The sequence below is a fragment of the Macrobrachium nipponense genome, chromosome 1 (genome assembly GCF_015104395.2).
Source record: "Macrobrachium nipponense isolate FS-2020 chromosome 1, ASM1510439v2, whole genome shotgun sequence".
NCBI classification, from domain to species: domain Eukaryota; kingdom Metazoa; phylum Arthropoda; class Malacostraca; order Decapoda; family Palaemonidae; genus Macrobrachium; species Macrobrachium nipponense.
Genome location: NC_087200.1, coordinates 61,138,422 through 61,163,692, shown reverse-complemented (window position 1 = coordinate 61,163,692; position 25,271 = coordinate 61,138,422). Strand labels below are relative to the sequence as shown.

Genomic DNA, 25,271 nt, shown 5'->3' with positions numbered 1-25,271 from the left:
AACAGTCTCTGGAAGAGGAGAGCTCCTAGGAGGTGCCGGGACAGACATCTGGGTATTGGGGATCTTCAACAAAGGAGGAGCTGAAAGACCCTGAGGAGAGTGAAGACCATCATGAACTGAAACATGTACCTGTGTGTGCAAGGGTGAGACATGTCAGTGCTGAGAAGACAGCGAAATACTCCTCTCACTCCCAGAAGACAAAGCAACAAAAGTCTTGAATCCTCCAATGCCTAATCCAAGGATGGGGAGGGGATGAAGGATATGGAGGAAGAAACGGATCCCACCTTCTACGATGTTTCTTGCTAGAGAGTACAGGATACCTCTCGTGAAACACAGAGTACAGCCTATCAACAACCACTTGAAGGAATGTCTCCAAAGGCTCAGCAAGCATCTGTGATGATGTCATAGATGATGGTAATGACCATAGCAACAGACAGAGGAAGAGACAACACCATAGGTGATGTCATAGGCTGAGAGGATGTCGGGAATGATGTCATGGCATACGGAACATCAGCGAGAGTCGATGGCCCCACTGGTAGGGAGATGAGAGGCGTCCCTTTAAGCATTGTACTTGACGATGGTGTCCTGCTAGGCAGCACCACGTGAGAGCCAAAGTAGTGGAGGCCTGGAGGGGGGACTGCCAGGGGGTCGACAAGTAGCCAAGAAATGTGACAAAAGGCCATCTAAGGAGGGAGCACTGTGTAGGCCTAGGATCGTCCAAAAAACCATCATCTTGTTCAACTCCCAATACTACTTTCAAAGACGAATTGGTGGAAGAAAAGGAAGGAGGCAGGGGGTGTCAAAAGAAGCAGAGGGAAAATTTCTGGAAGACAGGGACGCCAAACTGTCCACTCAAGGATGTGAGAAACCTTCCCAAGAAGGACAAGTAGATACTCTATGGTGCTCCCTCGTCTTATTGAAAGCCTTCCCCTGCGACACAGGCTAGGAAAGACCCTCCAGGCAAGGGTTAGTGACAGTACAAAAATTAGAACGGCACCTACTGCAAGTAGTATGGGGTCAGTAATGGAAGAAGCCAAACACCTCGAGCATGGAAATCCTTGAAAACCCGGACACATACGTTGACGGGGCCTAAAACTCCTGGTGGACTCCATGATACACAGTCAGGCGAACGCACACTGAAAGCAAGCACAAAGAAATCACAGGCTAACAAAGATGCGGGCTTAAGAAGGAGAGTGCAAAAGCGACTACAATTCAAGGCGGTCAAAGAAAGACTGATGCGTCACAAGGTACCAAGCCTGGTCAGTGACCAGCTTCAACCTCGTATACGCATGAGTTGCCAGATGCCACAGATTCCTTGTTTTGCAATCTTTGATTGTTTTAACCGGTTTCCAGCTGGCGATAGAAGATTATCCTATTGTTAAGACTGAAGGTTTTTTCTACATATGAACAAAATGAAGTTTTCATAATAAAAGTAATATTGTAATACTTACCTGAACACCTGAATTAGCCCTGGTCACTGACCTGCCCGAACTATATCCCCACATATTTACCCATAAGTGGGTAATTTTAACTGTCAGTGTTACAAACGCCGCAGATAAAATCTAGTCAGATGAGTTACCTGTTTTACTGTTGGCAATGCTGCCACAAATACTGGCCACCGGCCACCAGAGGCCTGTCTCCTTAATTGAATCATTCACTATCAAACTGAAGTGGGGAGGAAGGTGGGAATCATTCAGGTGTTCAGGTAAGTATTACAATATTAGTTTTATTATGAAAACTTCATATTGCAATACACTCCCTGAACACCTGAATTAGCCCGATTAACAACATTTACTCAGAGGTGGGATCAATCTAATTCAGCCCGACCTGTCCACGGAACATACGCAGGTAACTCATAAACAACCTACCATGTATAAAAGCATGTATCCTCACCTAGTTACCTAACTCGGAGGCGAGGATGTTTGCAAAGAAAGTACATCAACATCAGTGTTGAGTCTAAGGTACTGTATGAGTCAGAAGTAACTCCCATGTGATAAACCATACTTCTTATTCATGGAGGTAAAAACAAATCTCCTCACCTGGTTGTCCAGCTCAGTAGGTGAGGATGCTTGCAAATAAAGTACTTCAACATCAGTGTTGAGTCTAAGGTACTGTCTGAGTCAGAAGTACCTCCCATGTGATAAGCTATACTTCTTATTCATGGAGGTAAAAACAAATCTCCTCACTTGGTTGTCCAGCTCAGTAGGTGAGGATGCTTGCAAAGAAAGTACTTCAACATCAGTGTTGAGTCTAAGGTACTGTCTGAGTCAGAAGTACCTCCCATGTGATATGCTATACTTCTTATTCATGGAGGTAAAAATAACAATTTGTTTAAAATTGTATTTTTCCTAACTATACAAACCTGAGGTCCTTTACAATAACAAGGTACTTAGCGGCAGCTGAAACGGTCGTAAGCTTTTCGAACAAAGGGTTCGGTAGTTAACTACTTGTCTGGGAGTTAGTGGTACTCTCGACTGCGAGGCGAGGAGTCACTTTGCTTGAGGCCCAGGAAACCCAGAGTGAAGGGTGGCATGAGGTGGGACTATATGTAAAGGACCTCAGGTTTGTATAGTTGGGAAAAATACAATTTTCGAGAAATTGTTATTTGTTCCGATATGGTATACAAACCCTTGGTCCTTTACAATAAGAAGACTCACTTATTGGTGGGTGGAATCTGAGTCTTATGAACAGACTGGTGTTCGTCCTACCTTGACTGCAGGATTAGAGGTCAGACTTCTGGACCAAATTATAAGAGGGAGGCAAGCGTACCTCTTATAATTAGCAAAAGCAAGAACTAGTTCCTATTTCAAGAGCCAAAGTAAAGTTATGGATTTGTCTCTTGTTGGCTTCCACTCCCCCCCCTTGTTGGGGAGTGGTGGATAAACACTTCTATCCCTACTGAAAGGGATAGAATGGGGCTCAGTTGTGTAGCTTACCTGCATCGACCTCCTGTTCAGCGTAGTGACGACCGCGGCCCTCTGCCCACAGGTAGAGGGAAGAATGGAGGAAGAGAAGCCAGTCACACTCTCTTTCACTCGTCCATACATAGTCACACAAGGATGCAATGCTGTTCTGTCCGCTCGGGTGCTGGGTAGACTACACAACTTGTTGAGCAGCCACCACGGGTCCCAAGGAGAAGGTGTCCAAGGACCTGTGGGTGATATCACAAAGGTAAAAAGAAGTGAAGATGGTCTGGTTGGCCCAAACCCCTGCCTTCAGAACCTGCGCCAGGGAGAAGTTCTTGCAAAACGCAGGGGTTGGACCAATACCTCTGACTTCGTGGGCTCTCGGATGAAGGGTACGGGTGTCGTCACTGTCAGCTGTCTCGTAAGCCCTCCTGATCACCTCACGCAGCCAGAAAGAAAGTGTTCTTGGAAACCTCTTTCTTGGTAACCCTGGTGCTAACGAAGAGGCGTCGACACTCAGGCCTGAGGTGCCGAGTTCTCTTCAGATAGCGCCGTAGCGCCCTCACAGGATAAAGCAGCATCTCATCCGCATCATTATTGGTGAAATCCTTCAGGGAGGGGATCGTGAAGGACTCGAACCGGTCTTCAGGGACCGAAGGATTCTGAGCCTTCGCTACGAAGTTCGGGGCGAAATCGAGCGTCATGGATCCCCATCCCCTGGAATGCTTAACGTTGAAGGAAAGACCATAAAGTTCGCCTATTCTCTTCGCCGATGCCAGGGCCAGCAAGAAGAGGGTCAGATCCCTGTCTGACGACTCTCGGAGTGGCTCGAAGGGTCTGCAAGTCAAACTCCTAAGGACGAGAGTCACATCCCACCCCAGGGGCCTGAGTTCCCTGGGTGGGCAAGACCTCTCGAAGCTCTTCATCAGGAGGGAGATCTCGAAAGAAGAGGAGACATCCCCACCTCGCAGTTTAAGGACTAAGGCCAGGGCGGCTCTGTAGCCCTTAATTCCAGAGATGGAGAGGAGCTTCCCTCGGCGAAGAAAGACGAGGAAATCCGCTACCTGCTGAAGAGAGGCTCTGAGAGGAGAGAGACCCCGTCCACGACACCAACCACAGAAGACGGACCACTTCCCTTGGTAGACAGCCGCAGAGGACTGTCTAAAGTATCCGGCCATCTCTGTCGCTGCGCTGCGAGAAAAGCCTCTCGCTCGCAAGAGATGGTGGATAGAAGCCAGCCGTGAAGACACAGGGACTCGACGGATCGACGGTATCATTCTAGGTGTGGCTGGCACAGAAGGTTGTGCCAGGAGGGAATCTCTCTCGGCGCTCCGGCAAGCAGAGCCAGCAGGTCCGGATACCAAACGGCTTGAGGTTGCTTGGGCGCCACCAGGATCATCCGAAGGTTCACAGTGATCAGCGCCCTGCTGATCACTTTGTGAATCAGACAGAACAGGGGAAAGGCATAGACGAAGAGGTGTCCCACGGATGCTGAAGGGCGTCCTCTGCGGCTGCCCATGGGTCCGGCACGATCGAGTAGAAAACCTGGAGTTTTCTGTTGTGCCGGGTGGTGAACAGATCCACGACTGGGCACCCCCACAGGTTGAAAAGCCTTTCTGCCACGTCTGGATGAAGGGACCACTCTGTCCTATCACCTGATCCCAACGACTGAGCTTGTCGGCTACCACATTCCTCTTGCCTGGAATGTAGCGAGCTGACAACTCTATTGAGTGTGCCACGGCCCACTAGTGCACCTGCAGCGTCAACTGGTGCAGCGGGAGGGACACTAGGCCCCCTTGCTTGTTGACGTATGCCACTACTGTGATGTTGTCGCACATCAATACCACGGAGTATCCCACCAGACGGTCCTGGAACTCTTGGAGAGCGAGGAAAGCTGCCTTGAGCTCCAGGACGTTGATGTGAAGGTGCTTGTTGCGATGGTCCCACACACCTGCAGTTAGCAACTCCTCCAGGTGTGCGCCCCATCCCTCGGTCGATACGTCCGAGAAGAGGAGCATCGGGAGGAGGAGGAGGAGGAGGAAGAGGAGGAGGAGGAGGAGGAGGAGGAGGAGGAGGAGGAGGAGGAGGAGGAGGAGGAGGAGGAGGAGGAGGAGGAGGCGGCACTCCTCTTATGAGGTTCCTGTCGTCCAGCCACCAGGATAGGTCCTGCCTCACCTTCTCCGTGAGGGACACGGGGAAGAAGGGAGGATCCCTTGCCTGTGACCAACACTCCTTTAGTCTCCACTGAAGAGACCGCAAGTGAAGACGCCCGTGAGGGACTAGCTTCTCGAGAGACGACAGGTGGCCAATCACGACTTGCCACTGCTGAGCCGGTTGCTCCTGTCGAGACAGGAACTGTCTTACTGCCTCCCCGAACCTGCTGATCCGTGAATCTGCGGGGAAGACTCGCCCTGCTGCCGTGTCGATCAGCATGCCCAGGTACTTCATCCTCTGCTTGGGTTCGAGCTCTGACTTCTTGTGATTCACCACGATTCCCAAATCGCGGCAGAATTCGAGGAGTCAATCACTGTCCTGCAGCAACTGCGAGCGGGAGCTCTCCAGGACTAACCAATCGTCGAGATACCTCAAGAGACGTATCCCTACCAAATGGGCCCAAGCAGACACCAGCGTGAACACCTGTGGGGCTGTTGAGAGATCGAAACAAAGTGCCCTGAACTGGTACACCATCCCGTAAAGGATGAAGCGGAGGTACTTCCTGGAGGATTGATGGACGGGTATCTGGAAATACACGTCTTTCAAATCCACAGAAAGCATGAAGTCATTCTCCCTGATGGAATCGAGCACCGACCGTGCTGTTTCCATCGTGAACCGAGTCTGGTGAACGAATCGGTTCAGGGGAGAGAGATCTATCACAGGGCGCCAGCCCCCCAAAGACTTCTCCACAAGGAAGAGGCGGCTGTAGAAGCCCGGCGACTGATCCTGAACGATCTCCACAGCTCGTTTGCTCAGCATGGCTTCTACTTCCTGCCGAAGCATCACGCCCTTGGTCGAGCCAGGAACGTAGGTTTGCAGATGGACCGGGTTGGAGGTGAGGGGTGGCCGAGACTCGAAGGGTAGTAAATATCCCTCCCGAAGGAAGTTTACTATCCAGGTCTCTGCACCGTAGCGCTGCCATGTTGCCCAATGGCTCGCCAGGCACCCCCCCACTTCTGGCAACAGGTGAGGGAGAACACCGTCCCTAGCGTTTCCCACTTCTCTTCATTTTCTTCTTACCCGCCCCCCCTCGTGAGAAGGAGGGCTGAGAGGAGGGCTGGTGCAGTCGCCCCTAGAAGAAGTTGAAGGCAGAGCCTTTCCTTTGGGCTTAGACGATGTGATCGTCTTGGCTGCAGAGAAAGTGCTACCAAACTCTTAGGTTTGGCCGCAGTAACTCGAGGCTGCCCAGACGCCTTCGAGACTGCCTGGTGTACTAAACGGTCACAGTTGTCAGTGCGCCGCCGTCTTTCCACCGCAGCGTCCACCATCTCTCCTGGGATGAGAGAGGAGGAGCTCCGCACCAGTCTGTTGCGAAGACCCAGAGCTGCCTCACGCCCGGCAGCCCTGGTCACTTGGGTGAGAACAGTGTCTCTATGCCGGAGAACCAGGTTGGCCCACAGGTTGGCCGTCTGGTGGGCCAGGTAGGCGATAGCCCTAACCCCAGACTGGCACAGTCTCACGAAAGCCTGGTCCCCTTCAGGAGTGATGTTCCCTAAGGAGGCCGCAGTTTTCGACACTGTGAGGGACCACAGGTCGAGCCATGAGACTGCTTGGAAGGCTGCCATTGCGGTAGACTCCATGGCAAGTGCCTCCTGCTGTGGACAGGAGCTGCGGCAGAGACACCCCCAGAGTTAGCCTGGCTAGCTCTGGGTTAACCTGTTTGGGCGGCAGAGGGTCCTCCGAAGGCACGTAAAAGCGCCTCTGTCACGGTGGAGGTGGAGGAAGGAGCTTAGCAGACCTACTGGACCGAAGCGAACCCTCCTGTCTGGAGACGAGAGCGTCCACCTGGCCCAGCACGCTGTCAGCCAAAGCTGATCACGGCAGACCCACCACCGTCCTGGGTTCCTTCTTAGGTCCCCAGAACACCTCCATGCCCGATGTGGGTTCAGTAGGTGGGAGCGGCGATCCTTCTCCGAGGTCGTTGTGCTGACGCATCAGCGCAATTACCTCCGCGAACGACCCCTGGATCTCGGGAGTGACTAGATCCTGTGGAGACGGACCGTCAAGCCCTTCCAACGAGAATGCCTCCCGAGAACCTCCTTCTTCCACAGGAGGAACCACGACAAACCCCTCATGGTCTCCTCCTACCACTTGCGCGTACGATCTGGTTGGTCCGAGGACCGTGCCAGGTTCGTAGGGAGTCGTGGCGGGATCACTAGGGGTGCGCCCTTCGTGATCGCTCCTGATCACCTCGCTCTTCCCGGTAAAGCCTGAGGAAGTTGAAGGGATCGGAGAGACAGACCTGATGCTCCCCCCGTGTCCACCGGTAGAGCCGGTGTGCTGAGGGGGCTGCAGGCGATTGTCAACCCGTGGTGGCGATTGGTCTGCAGGCCTGGTTGAACGGCTCTCCCGGGGAAAGCGGCTGGACAGAGAACAGCGGCAACGGTCCCTAGCGTCAGAAGAGCTGTTGCTGGTTCCTGTCTCCGCCCGGTCCCGGTAGGAGCGGCGGTCAGGGGACCTGCAGTGTCCACTGTCGCGGTTGGAGCGAGGCCTATCCTCACGGCGCGTCATGCCGCCAGGACCAGCCAAGGCTGGTTCAGGCGACCGAGGGGACCGCTTCCTCACCCAAGCCCGTGAGCGGTCTGGGACCGTCGCATCAACCCTGGGTACCAGCGCGTCGCCGCGAGAGCGATCACTGGTCTGGTGAGAGTCGCCCGAGTGACTCCCTCCAGTCTTCCGTCCTGTGCCTGGATCCTGGCGCCGAGAGAACTCGGATACCTGGGTCTTGGCTGTCCGGTCACCCAAATGTGAGCGAACACTCGGTGACTCTCACGAGAGGCCGAGACGGTACCTGGCGCCAAGGCAGAACCTCTGGCGCCAGGTGAGGAAGTGCTGGTGCTAGCCGACACTCCTCTGGTCCCGGTCTTCTTCTTCTTTGCGGAAGGAGAGACAGGCCGCATTTCCGAAGGAACAGGAGGACAGACGGAAGTCCCAACCGTCCCCCACCCCGAGCCGAGAAAGGGCCCTTAGAAGTCTCGGCACGAGACATCTTAGCGGGGGAGGAGGTAGCCTTCTTCTTCTTCAGCTTGGGGGCCTTAGAAGTTGAAAGGGAAGTGGCGGCAGGCGACGACGACGAAGACGATGAAGACGAAAACGACACCTTCCTCCCTTTCCTCTTCCTCTTCGTCAGCTTCCTCAGCACCACCGTCAACGTCTTCCATCTAGGACAGCGCCGGGGCAGTTGCCGAAGCAACAGGGCCCGACTGCACCTGTCCGGAAGGACCTGGGGTGGGAGCAGCAACACCACAGGCAGGAACGGTGGCGGCAGGAACTGGCACCAAGGCTGGAGCGGCAACGAAATCAGGGCTGCGGCAGGAGCGGGAAAACCAGGAGGCGGCGTAGCAATGGGCAAGGAAACCTCCGGCAGCGGAGCCTGCACAGCGGCTGTCGGGGTCACCGTGGCTACGTGCTGCGTATACACCAGGTGAGGCGGAGCAGCGTAGCCCGGCGTGGATACCGTCGTGGTGGTAGGCCCATGCGTAACCGGCGTAGCCCCTCTCGCCAGATGACTAAGCAGCCCCTGGACCGTCGGTGTCCCTTGCAGCCCCAGCGAGTACCAGGCCGTACCGAGATCGTCGCCCGTGGTCAGCAAGTCTGAGGGAGGAAAGGTCGGGTAGATTAGTGGAGGGGGGGGGGGTATAACTGGATGTCGGGGTATCTCGCCTCCTCCTCTACTCTTGACTGATCGAGGGAGGAGAGGGAGTGAGAAACCTCCCCAGAAGGATGAGGAGCCATACGAGGGAGCTGAGCCGGAGGGAGAAAGGAGGAAGACAAATCGGTGACCAAGGGCATAGCCGGGGAGTCCTCTGACGACTCCTTAGCTGGCTTCCGCGGCTTCTTCCTTCCCCCGTAGCGCTCCCACTGCACCTCGGACTAAAAGATACAAGTATCACAAGTCTCAGTGCGAGAGCATTCCCGCCCTCGACACTGAGCACAAAAATCATGAGGATCTACCTCCACAGAAGAGTGTAAAGCCCCACACTTACGGCCCCCAATACCCAGGCATAGTCTACAGTTGATGGGGGGGCGGGGGGTTTTCTCCGGCTCTTGTTGCATAATTTCCATAATAAAAATGAAAACCAAAACAGACACGCACTTTCTTTTGTACTTGCAACACACACAAGTAAAAGAAAGTGAGAAAGTCTTCACGCAGTGAAGAAAATCAAGCATACGACAGAAGCGGGCAGAGACGAAGCGCAGCACGTCCATCCACGAGCGTGGCCGAAAGCAAAGTGACTCCTCGCCTTGCAGTCGAGCGCACCGCTAACTGCCGGACAAGTAGTTAACTACCGAACCCCTTGTTTGAAAAGCTTACGACCGGTTCAGCTGCTGCTAAGTACCTTCTTCCTATTGTAAAGTCCAAGGTACCGCCATAGTCTGAAGAACCTCCCATGTGGTATTCTATACCTCTCATGTATGGAGGGGAAATGGTGAACCTCCCATGTGGCTATCTAGCCTCTCATGTATGGAGAAGTTGAGTGTGCAGGACCTTCAGTTCTCTACTGCTCACTGATGTAGATGACTTGTGCTGAAGAAGTTGTAGTTATTCCAACATGACCATTGGGATCTGCCTAACCTCAAGGGCCTAAGGAACAATACACTCAGTCTAAGCTTGACCAACAGAAACACTAGAGTTCATTAGACTATCACTGCCTCCCTAAATTTCTAACCCTAAAGTTCATTTAGACTATCACTGCCTCCCTAAACTTCTAACACCGTAAGTCTACCAAGCCAACTATAAAACTGAGTTACTGCAACGACAGGACCCGCGCGAGTAACCTCTCTGAAGAAACTGAAATTCCCTAAGGTATGGTGTTGTGAAAAACCACACAAACTCTCAAATCACCACCTACACAATTGCCGACACCAAAACATTCCTCCGGAAGCCAAAGGGTAGCCCTCCGCAATACTTTGCGCCTTTGGATTGACGAAGAACCCCTTCTTATGAATGTCCGGATAGCGCTGAGGCAATGATTTAACAAGAAGTCCCTCCTCACCTTGACAAGAACATAGTATAACCATCAGAAATGTTAGTCTGGTATGCAAATCCCCTCGAAATCAAAGTGAAGAAGTTATCAAACAGTCCAGGCTCAGAGAAACACCCATCAACTCTCACCACATCCACACAGAGTGGGACAAGGCCTCCCACTGGCTGTGAAAGGTGTCTTCTAAATACGAGCCTCATGATCCGTAACCCCTACCACATGAATCAATGAAGGAACCCAATAGAGAAAAGCCTCAACTGACTCGTAAACCAGAAGTCGGACTCCGGCAGAGGAGTTACCCGCTACCTCAAACAGGAAGTGATGCTAGCCCAAGTCCTTACCCAAAAATTGTCCGACTCGCCGAAACCAGATCAGCCTACTTGATGTTTGAGAGACTGCTGGTTTGGTTGAATACAACGTATCAAACATTACTTGAATTACCTGTGAGATTCCTCCGGAGCCTGGAATGCGGAAAGAGAGAATGGACAAAGTCCACAATCCGTTATACTCGCTTCCTTCGTCGGAGAAACAAAAACCCACAACTAGCAAACGAGTCTCTCTTCAAAGGTATCTATCCTCTGTCAGACCTGTCCGGCCACACCGGAACAGGAAAAAAGGAGAAAGGCCAAACCCCCACAAGTGCAGCACCCAAGAACCCGGAACCCACTACGCCTGGCTGCTTGATACCAAACGACATACAAGATCCCATCACATCTAAGCCTACCGATCCAATTGCGCAATGATATACCAACAAGAAGAAGATAAACTCCTGAGCAAGTCGTACTCAACTGCGCAACCCGCACTCCCCCCAGACATGATGACGTAACCCCTGTCCGACCGCTGTCCACCCCCTCACAAGAGCTAACTGTCACCAGTTCCGCAAAACCTGTAAGAGTTAGTCACTCGACTGCGCATACCCTCACTACACAGTGACAATAACGTTACACCTGAGCCGAATATACCTTGGCGATGAATGCCCAACCCTGCGAGTCACTCCCACACTGTTGTGCCAAACATGTACCAACCAAGACGATGGCCTAACCTTGAACCAGTCTCACTTGACTGCGAAACTCCGCACTCACCAGTGACTATGACATGAGACCCGGCCGACTACAATAGGCGAGCAACACCCCCTAAAAGCGAAGAGGTCGCAAAACGCCATCTAACTAACGCCCGTTACCAATACTAAACCTGGACTGGAGTCCGGAGCAAGTGAGGGAAGGAAGTACTCCCAGCAGACACGGAATCAAGATCGAACCCACCTTGAAACCCCTTAAGGTGGAACAAAAAAGCAGCAGAAAAAGTTGGGAAAATAAGCAGAAGGAGAGAGAGAAGTCACTACGAGTAACTACCAAGCACTGGAGCACCTAGCGCCAGACATTGTGCAGGTGGAGAACCAACTGTGCGGTACACAGTGCTTTAATGACGGGTTACAAACTGTGGAACCAATGGGAGCCGCAGAAGGAAATTACCAGCTACCCTAAGAAAAGGGGGCCGAGGGCACAAAAAGGGCTAACTATGATGCAGACGAACTGCCAACGGCCGTAGCCCCCCAGCAATTACCGCGGTAAGCACGTTACATCTCACACACCTAAGGTATATAAATGGGAATGAAGAAGGAAGATTACTAACTACCCTATGAAAGAAGTGGGTGATGACACAACCGGTATCGATCCAGTCAACGATGGCGCAGATGTAACTCCAACTGCCGTAACCCCCGCAAGAACTACGGAGGACACATTACGTCTCAAAACAAGTAAGGATGAAAATACGGAGTTGCGGATACCGCCTTGAAGCATCAACACCAGCAGCCTGAGAACTACAGGACCAGTGGAAAGTGCGGTGCTACGAAGGCAGCCCCTCCAAAATTACTTCCTTTAATCCAAAGAGAGAGAGAGAGAGAGAGAGAGAGAGAGAGAGAGAGAGAGAGAGAGAGAGAGAGAGAGAGAGAGAGAGAGAGAGAGAGAGGTTGAAATCCCCAAATTTCAGGATGAAACGATGAAAAGTCTGGCTCTGCTGTGTTATTGGCAAAGAAAACAGGATGAGAGAGAAGACTCCGAAGCGACATCCGAAGAATGACCTGATAAAGAAGATTGTATAAAGACAAGTTTTAACAGAAAAACTGGGCGAGAGAGAAAACTAGACCAACTCTGTTCCCCACGATAATCTGACAAACATTAGAAAATCAGGAAAATTATTCAAAACGTGACTGTGAATACAGTCCGTATTGAAGCTACAGTAATTGACTTGCGTTAATTAGAGTTTACGATGGGGTTAGTAATCAAAATCGGCACTACATTGCAAATAAGTCTTCCTATATCTCTCGCGCAGCTGGCTTAGACAGCGAGATTGTTGGATTTAAAATAGAATTTAAGCCAAAGACCGAGTATTGGGACCTATGAGGTCATTCAGCGCTGAAAGGAAATTGACAGAAAAGTGTTTGAAAAGGTGTAACAGGAAGAAAAAAACCTCTGTTGCACAATGAATCAAGTGTTAGGAGAGGGTGGAAAATAGGATGAATATAGAGAATATGAAATCAGGAAACTAAGAGAGAGAGAGAGAGAGAGAGAGAGAGAGAGAGAGAGAGAGAGAGAGAGAGAGAGAGAGAGAGAATTACAATCGTCTAAAATCACCACCTCCGTAAATTTCCACCCTCTTCTAAGTTAAAAAGTATTATCTTAATGATACTCGTATAACTGCGTACAGCTATGAACAACCGAACGAGAACTTGTTGCTAATACGATCGAATCCGATAGCAACATCATTTTATTGTATTGATCCGGGTGCGACAGTAATCGAATCCGATAGCAACATCCGTTTATTGTATTCATCCGCGTGCGACAGTAATTACTGTATTCATGTTATAAATGTAGCTGAAGCTGATTAGGCAATATTACATGCATCAGCAACCTGGATAGCAGTCCCAAGCTTTGTATGAATTCAAACGCAGCCGTGGTAAAAGAAACTAATAGCATGAAAGAGCTCATTTACTGTTGTTTCACACCGACAAAAGATTAATAAAGTAAGGTTTGTAATACCTATGAAAAAGAGTGAAAACAAACGGAATTGCTGAATTTTGCGCAATCTAACCTGAGGGAAAAACTAGCTTCCAGTGAGACGTATTAGTCCAATTTTGGCCTTAAATTACATCGTAAGACGAACAATATGACTTCTTTCCATATAAGTTAAGTATCCAGATACAGGCGGCCCTCGGTTAGCGGCAGGGTTTCCGTTCCTGGCCACCGACGCCAAGCGATTTTCGACGCTGAGCGATTTTAAAGCCTACGGCCGCCGCACACCTTCTTTCGAAACTCTAGACCAGTCAAAGGAGCCATAATCCCACAACGGCGCAATAAGTAAAATTATATTTATGCAGTATAGTACTATAGAATTTACTGTACAGTACATGTGGGTGTCTAGAGTATGTAAAGATATAATAAAGTTTATACAGTGTACAGGTAGTAGCTGTAGTGTTCAGGTTACGATCATTAGTCTTACGATAGTTCGATTTTATGAGAGATCAAATTACAATGGCCTAACTTTATCCATCTTCTAGTTACATAAGTTCAATAACAGCAAAAGAGAATGATGAAAGTATGGTTTTAACGTTATACTCGTTGCATGAACGTGTACAGCCATGAACAACCGAACGAGAAACGACTTTTTTTTCTTTTTCTAAGTACAACTGAACTGGATAACATCTGTTTGGCTTGTATTTCGATCATCGTACTACAGTGCAACATTACCGTATTTGTTATAAATGGCCTTATGTATAGAATAGAACTGAGATATCCAAATGTAAGAACTTTATTCGCTATAGATCAGAGATCAATATAGATTAAAGATCAATCGGGAAATATACCGTTAAATTTAAACCTAGTTATAACTGAAGCTGAGAAAACTGTTCAAGCTGCTAATGACTATTATCGTACATCGGCAACTAGGATAAAACTGCAGTAAACGTCTGCCATCACACACAACTGTAGATAAAATTGGGATAAAATCATTTTAATCAAAACTACTGTGCTTGAAAGAACACATTTTACTGTTGGTTTCACGCCGATATAAGATAAATAACGTAAAGTTTGTATTACGATGATATAAAGGATTACGTATTGCGAACGGAATCACGTAATTTTTTACGCAATAAACATGCCGCTAACGTAATCTGTTAACGAAAAAAATAGTAGTTCACATTCACAACGAGACATATTCAATAAATATTTCCACCTAAAAACACGATGTATAAGGAAAAATAACTTTGTCTCATATAAGTCAAGTATATAGATACAGGGGGTCCTCGAGTTACGACGTTGATCCGTTCTTAAGATGCGTCGTAACACGATTTTCAGCGTAAGTCGGAACATTAAAAAATACCACATGATTTAATGTAAATACCTATCAATAACAACGAGAGAACAATTCCTTACCTTTATTAATTTGATTGGCTTGCACACTGGAGAGGAAGCTGCGGTGCTGGAGAGACTGGGGGAGGTTAGTGAAGAGAAAAAGAACCTCCAGAAGATGCTGGAGATGCTGAGGCAGGTGATTCTTGAGGTGAGGCAGAAAATACTACTGGAGATGCTGAGGCAGGTGATTCTTGAGGTGAGGCAGAACATACTACTGGAGATGCTGGGGCAGGTGAGTCTTTAGGTGAGGCAGAACCTACAGAAGGTGCTGGAGATACTGGGGCAGGTGAGTCTGGGTTAGCAGAACATTCAGAAGGTGCTGGAGATTGTGGGGCAGGCGAGTCTGGATTAGCAGAGGCAGCTGAGGTAGAGGGTACAGGATCTCCTGCAGGCCTCTCTACCTTCTTAAAATACTGCTCCAGGTTAGTCTGAACAGAGAGCGACCTCTTTTCATCCAAGATCTCCTTGTAACACTGCATCAAATCCATGACGCTTCTGGAAACCCTAGTGAACCTGTCCAAGTTGGGATCCTGAGCCTCAAAAGTTGACAACGCTTGCTGCAACTCTGCAAAACCTCGTCAAGTCCTGCCTTGTGAAAGCCTTAGGCTCTGGGGTGGGTGCTTCTTCTTCTTCCTCTATCATCTGCTTCTCCAGTTGTATCAGGTCCTCAGCAGATAACTCCTCACCATGAGACTCCAGCAGCTCTGTAACATCATCAACCTCCATCTCCAAATTGATTTCCTTACTCAGGGCAACAACGTTCTTGACAACTAGCTGAACTGTGTCCTCAAACCCATGGAAATCATTCACAAATTGAGGACAAATTTTCTTCCAGACACCATTCATGTTTGTTTGCTTAACCTCCTCCCAGGAATTAGCAATGTTCTTTACAGCATCAAGGATGTTGTAGGATTTCCAAAAGTCCTTCAGAGTCAAGTCCTTCTTGGTTTCAGTTGCCTGTAAAGCCATAGCAATTGTCCTTCGTAGGTAGTAGGCCTTGAACGAAGCAATCACTCCTTGGTCCATAGGCTGTAAAAGGGCCGTGGTATTAGGTGGAAGGTAAACCACCTTGACATTAGGGTTGAAGTCTCCCAGCTGGGCAGGGTGTCCAGGGGTATTGTCCAGCACTAGCAACACCTTAAAGGGGATACCCTTGGAGGCGCAATACCGCTCCACACTTGGAACAAAATGGTTTACGAACCAGTCCTCAAACACTGCAAGTGTCACCCATGCCTTCTTGTTGGACTTCCAAATTACTGGTAGTTGACCCTTCCAAATGCCCTTGAGTGCCCTTGGATTTTCAACCTGATACACCAACAAGGGCTTCAGTTTGAAGTCGCCAGCAGCATTTGCCCCCCAAGAAGTAAAGTTAGCCCTCTCCTTGCTGGCTTTATGACCGGGTGCTGACTTCTCCTCCTTGGCGATGGTAAGTGCGGTTAGGCATACGTTTCCAAACAAACCTGTCTCGTCTACGTTAAACACTTGCTGAGCAGAATAACCCCCCTCCTTAATTATCTCAGACAACGCTTTAGGAAATTCACTCGCTGCTTTCTCATCCCCACTAGCCGCTTCACCTTGCACTTTAAGGTTATGGTAATTGGCCCGAGCCTTAAATCGCATAAACCAACCCCTACTAGCCACAAATTCTTCACTTTCACTTCCCTCCCCCTTTTCTTTTTTCAACGCTTCAAACAATCTTTTCGCCTTCTCCTGAATCACCATAAGGCTGACTGGGATACGCCGTTGATTTTGGTCTTTCCAACCAAAGCACCAATAACCTTTCCATTTCAATTATTAGACCACTACGCTGCTTAGTTATCACTGTCGCTTTCATAGGAGCAGATCCTTTCACATGTTCAACGATGCGCTCTTTATCTTTGATAATGGCAGCAACGGTCGAACGGCTAAGGCCAAGCGAGCGGCCAATGTTTGTTGGCGTTTCTCCCTTCTCAGATCGCTTTATAATGTCCACTTTAATTTCCATGGTGATGGCCTTTCTTTTCTTCGATGCACTACCATCAGAAGAGTCTGCCTTGCGCTTGGGAGCCATAACAAAGAGCAAAAAGTTACAAAAACGATACAACACGAGGGAGAGAGAGGCAGTGTAAACAACCAAAATGGCGTATGGGCGAGGAATGAGCGTAGGGAAGCGACGCCGTCCTCTCCCCCACAAAGCATATTCTTCCGCCGTGCGCCCGGAACTAGTTCGCGTTTGTTTACGTCGCTTACGACGCTAAACCGCGTAAGACGGAACGACGCAAAATATTATTTTTTATATTTTTATGGGGGCGCGTTCGTAACCACGAAACATCGTAAGTCGAGACCGGCGTAACCCGACGACTTACTGTATTTGTTTATGCTAACTAGAAGCAAGAGCATTCGCTCAGAATTGCGTTATGGTGAAACAGACTCGTATTCATCAGCTGATTTCAAACCACAACATTGGCCGCTCCGCGGAATATGGGCTTAAGTTTGCCATAGTATTTTAAAATACAATAATATGAGAATACATACAATATTCTTGGATACAGTGAAATAATGTATAACTTTTTAAAGGATTTATGGAAAGTATGCCATATAATGCATAATTAATAAAATAACAATGCATTTTCGGAACTGGCGGACAAGAACGAACATGAAAAACCATCCCCTGACAACGTGGAGCGTAGTTACAAAGGCTGCCTTAATTTGTATCTTATTTCTGTACAAAAATGAAAATACCTTTACGCAATATATTTTTATACACATATTAAACATAAAAGCATAAACATTTGAAAAATCGACACATCGATCGCTAAATTTGCACTTTTTTTTTAACTCGATATTTTCGGAAGAGCGGCAGACGGCGGCATACAAGAACGAACTTGAAAAAAACATCGTAGTCGATAACTTGAAGGGTAGTTTCAAAAGCTGCCTTTTTATCATATTTCTGCACAGAAATAAAAATACCCTATTCGTAATACATTTTCATACACATTTTAAAACATAAAAACATAAACATTTATAAAATCGACACATCGATCGCTAATTTGCACTTTTTTTAAATCGATATTTTTGGAAGAGCGGCAGGCGGCGGCTTACAAGAAAGAACATGAAAAAACATCGTATTTGATAACGTGAAGGGCACTTTCAAAAGCTGCCTTTGTATCATATTTCTGTACAGAAATAAAAATGCCTTTCACATAATGCATTTTCATACACATTTTAAACAAAAGCATGAACATTTATGAATCGACACATCCATAGCTAAATTTGCACTTATGTAACTCGATATTTTCGGCATAGAACAGCGTCAGAGGCATATATTTTACCCTAATACCTACGTAATAACTCAACATAAAATTTGTTAATATAATTTGCATAACCTTTATGGTCTGAACGGCATTTCTACATATGTATGAACTCGTTAGACAACGGCGCTAGCGGTGCTGTTAACTGAAATTTGTGCCGTAAAGATACCTTTAAAATGCCTTATTTTTTTAATGAATATTTTTGACGACCGCCGTAAAACCGATTCGCCGTTGAGTGATTGCGCCGTTAACCGCGGGCCGCCTGTATTCATTTATGCTAATTAGCCGAGACCAAGTGATATGGTTGAATCTGGAGCCAAGGAAATAGACTAGCCGGCATCATTGTCTGTCTAAGCCACGCCTCCTTACAACAGTGCTGTTTTGACGACAAGCTTGTAATTGTAATTTAATTGAAAATTAATTGATTACATATTCAAGGTAATTAAAAGTAACTTATTAGGCCTAATATTAATTTTAGTTGTCACAGTAATTTGATACGACTGGTAATTATTTTGTAACTGTAATTGACATAAGCACAATGTAATTATTGACGGCAATTAGTCTTTTAAACGGATGAAGACGTCATACAAACGAATTCCTTATACAGTGGTACCTCGACATACGAAAGGCTCAACTTACGAAAAACTCGAGATACGAAAGCAAATATGAAAAATTTTACAGCTGTACATATGAAAAGTTTTCAAGATACGAAAGGTTGTTGCTGTAAAGTCCTGAGATTCGCCTGGACCACCGAGAACAATTTTAAAACTCCCGCGCCGCCAGCTGAGTAAACTCGCCACCATCCTCCCCCTCTCCCATTGGTTTCTGATGCTAGTCACCCCATAAGATCCTGCTCTCCTATTGGTCAGCATCTACCCCTTGTGCTTTGAGTATTCTATTGGTAAAAGGATGCTGTAATTTGAAAAACTTATTCATGCAATACATTTAATAAAAAAAAACATTAGGTAAAGATAGAATAAAGAATAGAAATGAATGGTTATTATATACTGTTTGGTAGTTTCAGTAGTTGAAGAGAGATAATGACAATTTATGGCTTACTGTGTAAAGAGATTGCTTGGCGATCGTTTGATACTCGTAAGTGCTGGATGTAAACAGAAGTTTGGAAGGTTTTTTTTGTTTGTTTATTATAGTTAATGGTTACTTAATAATTATTTGAAATGAGTAGTACATGCAATACATTTAATAAAAAAATTGTGAATTAGATATCATAAAATATAAAATAAATCAGACTGCCAACAAATACGCATTTTTTAGAATTCTTCTTCTGTTTTGATATTACGTTACGTATATGTTTCATTATAGCTGTCAGTAACTCGGTATCTCCATTAGGTAAAGATAGAATAAAGAATAGAAATGAATGGTTATTATACTGTTTGGTAGTTTCATTAGTTGAAGAGAGATACTAATGAAAATTTATGGCTTACTGTGTCCTAGGAAAAGTGATTGCTTGGCGTTCGTTCGGTACTCGTAAGACGGTAAGAGCTGAATGTAAACAATCGATTGAAAGTTTTTTTGTTTGTTTGTTTGTGTATTATAGTTAATGATTAATTAATAATTATTTGAAATGAGTACATACTGATTATTTATACATTTTATTGGCATATTCTAAGCTTTTAGCTTCTTAGGTTTAGATGTCAGAATCATAGACTAGGCTACAGTAGAAACCGCTAACATAGGCTAGGCTTATTGCTAAGGGACATATGCTAAAGTCCTAATATATGCAGTAAAAATGGGGTTGAACATTACATGCAGTTGAATATTACTCAAGTATGTACAGTATTTTGCCTTTTTGGAGTCATATTTTTTCCGTCGAATCAGCGTCACGACCCTAGAACATGTGTTATAGGCCTGGAAATATAATTTACTGGGGTGGTTTTGGAGGGCTTGGAACGGATTAGCCATTTTACATGTAAAATGTGGCACAAGATACGAAAACCTCATGATACGGAGGAAGAGTTGTTACGTTAGCCATGCTAGCCAATCAGGACAAGAATGAGTTGGATACGGCGACGCAAACTCGTATTTGCCATCAGCTGATTCCAGAGCGAGAATGACTGCCGAGAGTATTTATACTACGTTAATATGATGATAAATATAATACACTTATAATGCTTTAGTCAGACAGAATCTGATCTTCATTCCCGTTTGATTACATTCATATTGAATTATCCAAAGATCAGATTCTCGTTCGTGTTCAATTTACACCTGTACTGAATTATCTGAAGTCAGAATGCCTTGAGCCTACTGTAAAAATTACTCTACCGATCTGTAGTACAGCAAATACTTTAGGCTAGGCTACTGTATATGCATAAGATATATCTTCGTGAACACTAGGCTAGCTTTAGTTAATTTTATTCGATTTCTCTGCATACTGAATTATCGTAAGTCAATATGCATTGAACAGAGAATTAGTTAGATATTAACAATTACCATATCGTATAAGTAGAAGAAAGAAACCTTTAAGACGAACCAGCAGTATTCAACCCTTCAGAACCTGACAGACCTGAAACCATATCTAAACGACCAACCATGGCCTAAAAAGCTTCTGATGCAAAGAACTCGAAGCAGGAAAAACCCAAAGAGGCTCTAAGGACACTGTCCCTCTATAACCTACTAATTATAATAGAAAAACAGACCGGAAGAAGCCTGCACTTTTCTTCCTAAACACTATGTAGCCCTACTATCCCTACTCGTCTGTATCTGACCTAAATTTTCATCATCCTGAGAACTTACACATCGAGGGAAGGGGAAATATGCTGCCAACACTGCCTGCTCCGTGCCGGGGGAGCCGGCAGAACCTACCCTCTCTGAGGCTTGCGGTTCTCCACTACCCCCAGCACTTGTTAGGGCTGGTTATGGAACAAGCAGGGGGGGCTCAAAAAGAACAATTAGAATCAACTATACTACTACTACCACTATCTCTATTTTGGTTAAATTATTCATCAGCCTAGAAATATGCTAAACATACTAATTGATAACCTGTCCACTAATTTCTTGAATAACTAACTCTAATGTTTCCTTGTCTCCTGACCAAGACAAACATCTCTCTGACTGGTACTGCACTGAACTTTCCAACATTAAATAACGAAAAGAAAGTCAATCATGTGTGAGAGTACTCATCCTACACTTGCAGGGTGTGCAGAGCCGATGAGCACCATGTCCAGCAGTAGAAGGCTCAATCGTCGAACTGTAGATGAAGTAGAAGCACAGGGATTTGCAGACGGCGATGATGTTTATTTTAGAGCCGATGAGCACCTACATGTCCAGCAGTAAAAGGCTCGATCGTCAAACTGTAGATGAAGCAGAAGCAAAGGCGTTTGCAGACGGCGATGACGTTTATTTTCTAACTTATCCATAGCGAGTACAAAGTAGCTATCCAAAGTCAAACGGGAGAAAAAAAAAACGTTAAGGTCGTAATCTGTATCCAAAATACGAAAACTCTTTGAGTGGGGTCGGGCTAAATGACCACAAGTTCGCCTGATGTGGGACTAATCTGCACAGCATGGCGAACAAGAAACAATTGAGGAGACAGGCCTCTGGTGCCCGGTGGCCGGAATTTGCGGCAGCGTTGCCAACGGTAACACAAGTCACTCATTTGAGTAGATTTTACCTGCATCGTTTGTAACACTGACAGTTAAAATTACCCGCTTAGTGGGTAAATATGTGGGGATATAGTTCGGGCTGGTCAGTGACCAGGGCTAATTCAGGTGTTCAGGAGTGTATTGCAATATTAAAGAATGACCAAAATTGCCAGATGTAAATACCATACATACATGAAAAGTAAGGCAATGCTATTATTTCAGGCCCTGTTACCTCAATATTACAAAAGTGCAGTGGCCACAAGAATAAAAAAAAACTGGAGATACTGAAAAAATGTTTTTCTTTATGTAAATAATACAGGGGTCAGAAAAACCTTTAATATGAATGAAAGTTAATATTTTTTTACAAAAATCATGGAAGCCTGAAGCTTTACATAATACTAGAGAGATGCTAAAAAAATAAATACAGGTAGCCCTCAGTTAACAGCGCGCAGGGGGGGGGGGGTGTCGTCTGTTCCCAGCCGATGCTGCTAACTGAAAATCAGCGATAACAGTACTAAAACCTGCTTAACAGCACCGCTAGCTGAATATCGGCGCTGTTAACCAGAGATTTACACCGAAAATCCAGTTAACAGCGTCGCTAGACAAGTGTCATAAGACCAGATAGCTGTTAACTGATACCACTGTTAACCAGGGGCTGCCCTGTATTTTGTAATTAAAACTATTTCCAGTTCTTATAACAGTTACAGAGTACCTTACACACACTTGACACAACTAATGTAAAGTTACATTTCAGAAATGAGTAAGCATACATGCCTTAGATACATTACAAAATTTAAGATAACTTAATTCAAGCTACATATCCCCTAGCATACCACAAATCAGCAAGACAGCAACGGGTCAACATCTGAAATCCCATCTATGACCAACAACTAATACTGTAATAGTACTGAACTCACACAGAAACGGAATTCTGTGCTAGAGGGGAAGAAACCAACACTAAAACCTTAAAAATGTTAAAAACGGAAAGATGCCTATTAAAAATTGATTAGCTAAGGCAGTCCATTAAGAAATCTAGACTTACCTGGCACTGAGTTGGTGACATCTGGGAACATGTAAGCACCATAAAAAGAATGAAGAACAGGACTCCTGGCTGGAATAAGGGGGTAACTCCACTCACCCACCTGCAGGAATCCTCGTGCTCCCTCTGGGGTCGCTACACCACCAATATTCTCTGCAATACATACCATAAAGTATATGATGATTATATATTGTATCATTGTTATTGGTATTTTATGCATTGTTGAAATAAGGTGGGTGTCCTATATATGGACAGCATATGGTTGATTCTAGAAGGTGTCTGCTGATGTATTTAAGTCGTGTTGTGACGTCATAGACAAGATGGCGGTGGCGGCGGTGGGATGTAAACAATAACACAGGGGAGAAGGAGACACGTGCGGGTGGCGTTTGGTTGGTAGGGGAGAGCTCTCTGTCTGGTAGGAGTTTTTGGGTCATAAGCCTTGTTGTGCTGTTGACCTAAGGTGATTTCTGGAGTATACTGGAGTTGGAGAATGCGTACAGGTGGGTAGATTATTCATTTGTGTAAAGAAAGTTAGGCTAGGCTAAAATTCAAATATGATACTATAGTACCCCTCCTCAAGATAATACATATAATCTTTTCTACTTCACCATTTTACTTCCTAAACCATTTCCTTGAAAGTCCATTAGAATATCAAAAGTTGGCTCGAAGTTCAAACCTTCATAAACTAATTTTCAAAAATGAGAGTAATGGAGCATGAAAGAAATGACAAAAAGAGTGGAAAATGATGAGATCCGAAGCTAATTCAACTAAAATGATTAAGCAAATGTGAATACTACTTGTAATGAGATTTGGATTTGTGTACTAGTTAGTTGCTCTCTGTTGCCTCCCAAATAGAAGTACGATTCAGCAAAATATAAAAAATCCTGAATAGCAAGAAAAAACTAGGCTTAGTGTGATACATCTTATAGAAACAGTTCACATCAAGATTTAACCCTTTGTGAGCAGTTGTCGTCAAATGATGACTATATATAGCTTTAGGGTAAAGTTATTGTCCTTTGATCAACATTTAGTGCCATAAAGTTTGAACAAGTTTTGTGGGAAAAGCGTTCAGACACTTCCATGGGCCATAAATGACTCAGCAATTTGTATGGCAACTATAATAGCTAGACAGTACAGGAGAGAGAGACCAGTTTCCCTGTAATATCAAAGGGGAATATTATCCACCATTTCCATCCATGGATGTCTCATAAATTTTTTACAATATATACAGTAATACGTACTCAGAATTTGTTACTGATCTTAATTTTATCTGTTATGATATTGTGTTAGCTGTAATTATAATTTTACAAAATAAAACAAAAAAAAATTATACAAAACAATTATTAACTTGGTAAAATTAGCATATTTTTAACTAATGTCTTGGTAAAGAAGCACTGCACAGGGTTGGAAATAGTATTAGCTTTCAATTTCTTTGAATTTTTTTCTTATACAATATGCATATGCATATCTTCCTCTTTCCAATTATGTGTTTTTTTTCAACTGGCCATCCTTAAAGTTAGCCCAGTCTAGGGGTGTGCTTAATATATATTTTAGCCCGGACTGTGAGGGTTAAGAATGAAACAGCTTGCCTGTAACACTATCGATAACAACAAAAGCCAAAAACTTCACTTACAACTAAAATAGTTTTTCTTTGAGGTAGCCACAACAGAACATAAAGTCCTTACCAGGAAACACAAACACAGCTAAGAAGGACGGATATGAGGGACTTGTGACTCTGCCATCAGCATATATGAAAAATATCTGGACTCCATTTTCCACCTGAAAGACCATTTCTCCATTTTGCGGTGACATTACTGGTGTTACTATTGGCGATTCCATTATTTCAGCAAAGGCAGCGTCCTGGACCTAGCAAAGAAATACTATTTGGAAATAACATTCATATATTTATTTTCCTTTCTGGTTAAAATAATTTGATAATGAAAGCACATTCTTCTGAACTGCAGTATAGAATTCTATAAACCTGGGACATAATTCTTTAATATACCGGGTGTTTCGAAATTAGAGGGCCCCCCTCCACAGAACAAATGGAAAGTTATGAAGTTTTCTGCTACAGCCTACCTCCAAGTACATTATCTTAAGTTTCTATTAAGCTATTTTTTATTTTACATAACTTGTATTTTCAGACTGAGTGATACATCCATGGCTAATCACTCGGAGGAAATCAGATGGATTGACTGAATCCAGGCTATAACCTTCAGAGAGGCCAGGGATGCTGGTGCATCCTTCATTTCATTTTCCTGGATAGCTAAATACATTAAAAGAGATGAATCCTTTGTTAAAAGGAACTGGAACAAAAATCCATATGACTGTCATCGCGAAAAGAGTGAGAATCTTGGAAGGCCTGAAGTCCTTTCTCAGAAGTCAAAAGACATCATAGCTGAGGCAGTGGGTAGACCAAGAAAGTCTTTACATAAATTGGAACTTGAACTAGAAACAAAAAGGGGAAAGAAGAGAAGTTATAGTGCTCTATATTGTGAGTTGAATAAATCTGGTATCAAGCCATTTCATGTTATCAACAAGCCCAACATCACTCAGCAACAGAGAGAAGACCGTGCATCGTTTTGTGGTTCATTTCTTAAAGATTGGGATGAAGCTGACTTTCTCCATGTTGCCGCATCAGATGAATTCTTCATTTACACAGTCAGGAAGCCAAATCATGAAAATGACATCATTTGGGCTGCAAAGTTGGATGATATCAGCGATGATGTGCGCTATTACCAAGTTGTGAAATTTCCTGAATGTTTGGGAATTTTTCTGTGTTTCACAGCCACACGGTTAATGTGGATCATCAAAGAAAGAGGACAG

The 25,271-nt window shown here is 45.5% G+C and overlaps 1 protein-coding gene across 3 annotated transcripts in view; it reads right to left on the bottom strand.

Moving 5' to 3' along the window:
- The window catches only part of LOC135219345 (spartin-like), a 275,523-nt gene that overhangs the window by 175,893 nt on the left and 74,359 nt on the right, over nt 1–25,271 (bottom strand). For all 3 annotated transcript variants that reach the window (XM_064256022.1, XM_064256024.1, XM_064256023.1), the window contains exons 6-7: nt 24,131–24,311; nt 22,449–22,598 (exon numbers count right to left, since the gene is read on the bottom strand). In XM_064256022.1, coding sequence (XP_064112092.1) covers nt 22,449–22,598; nt 24,131–24,311 — 331 coding nt within the window. The remainder of the gene's footprint in view (nt 1–22,448; nt 22,599–24,130; nt 24,312–25,271) is intronic.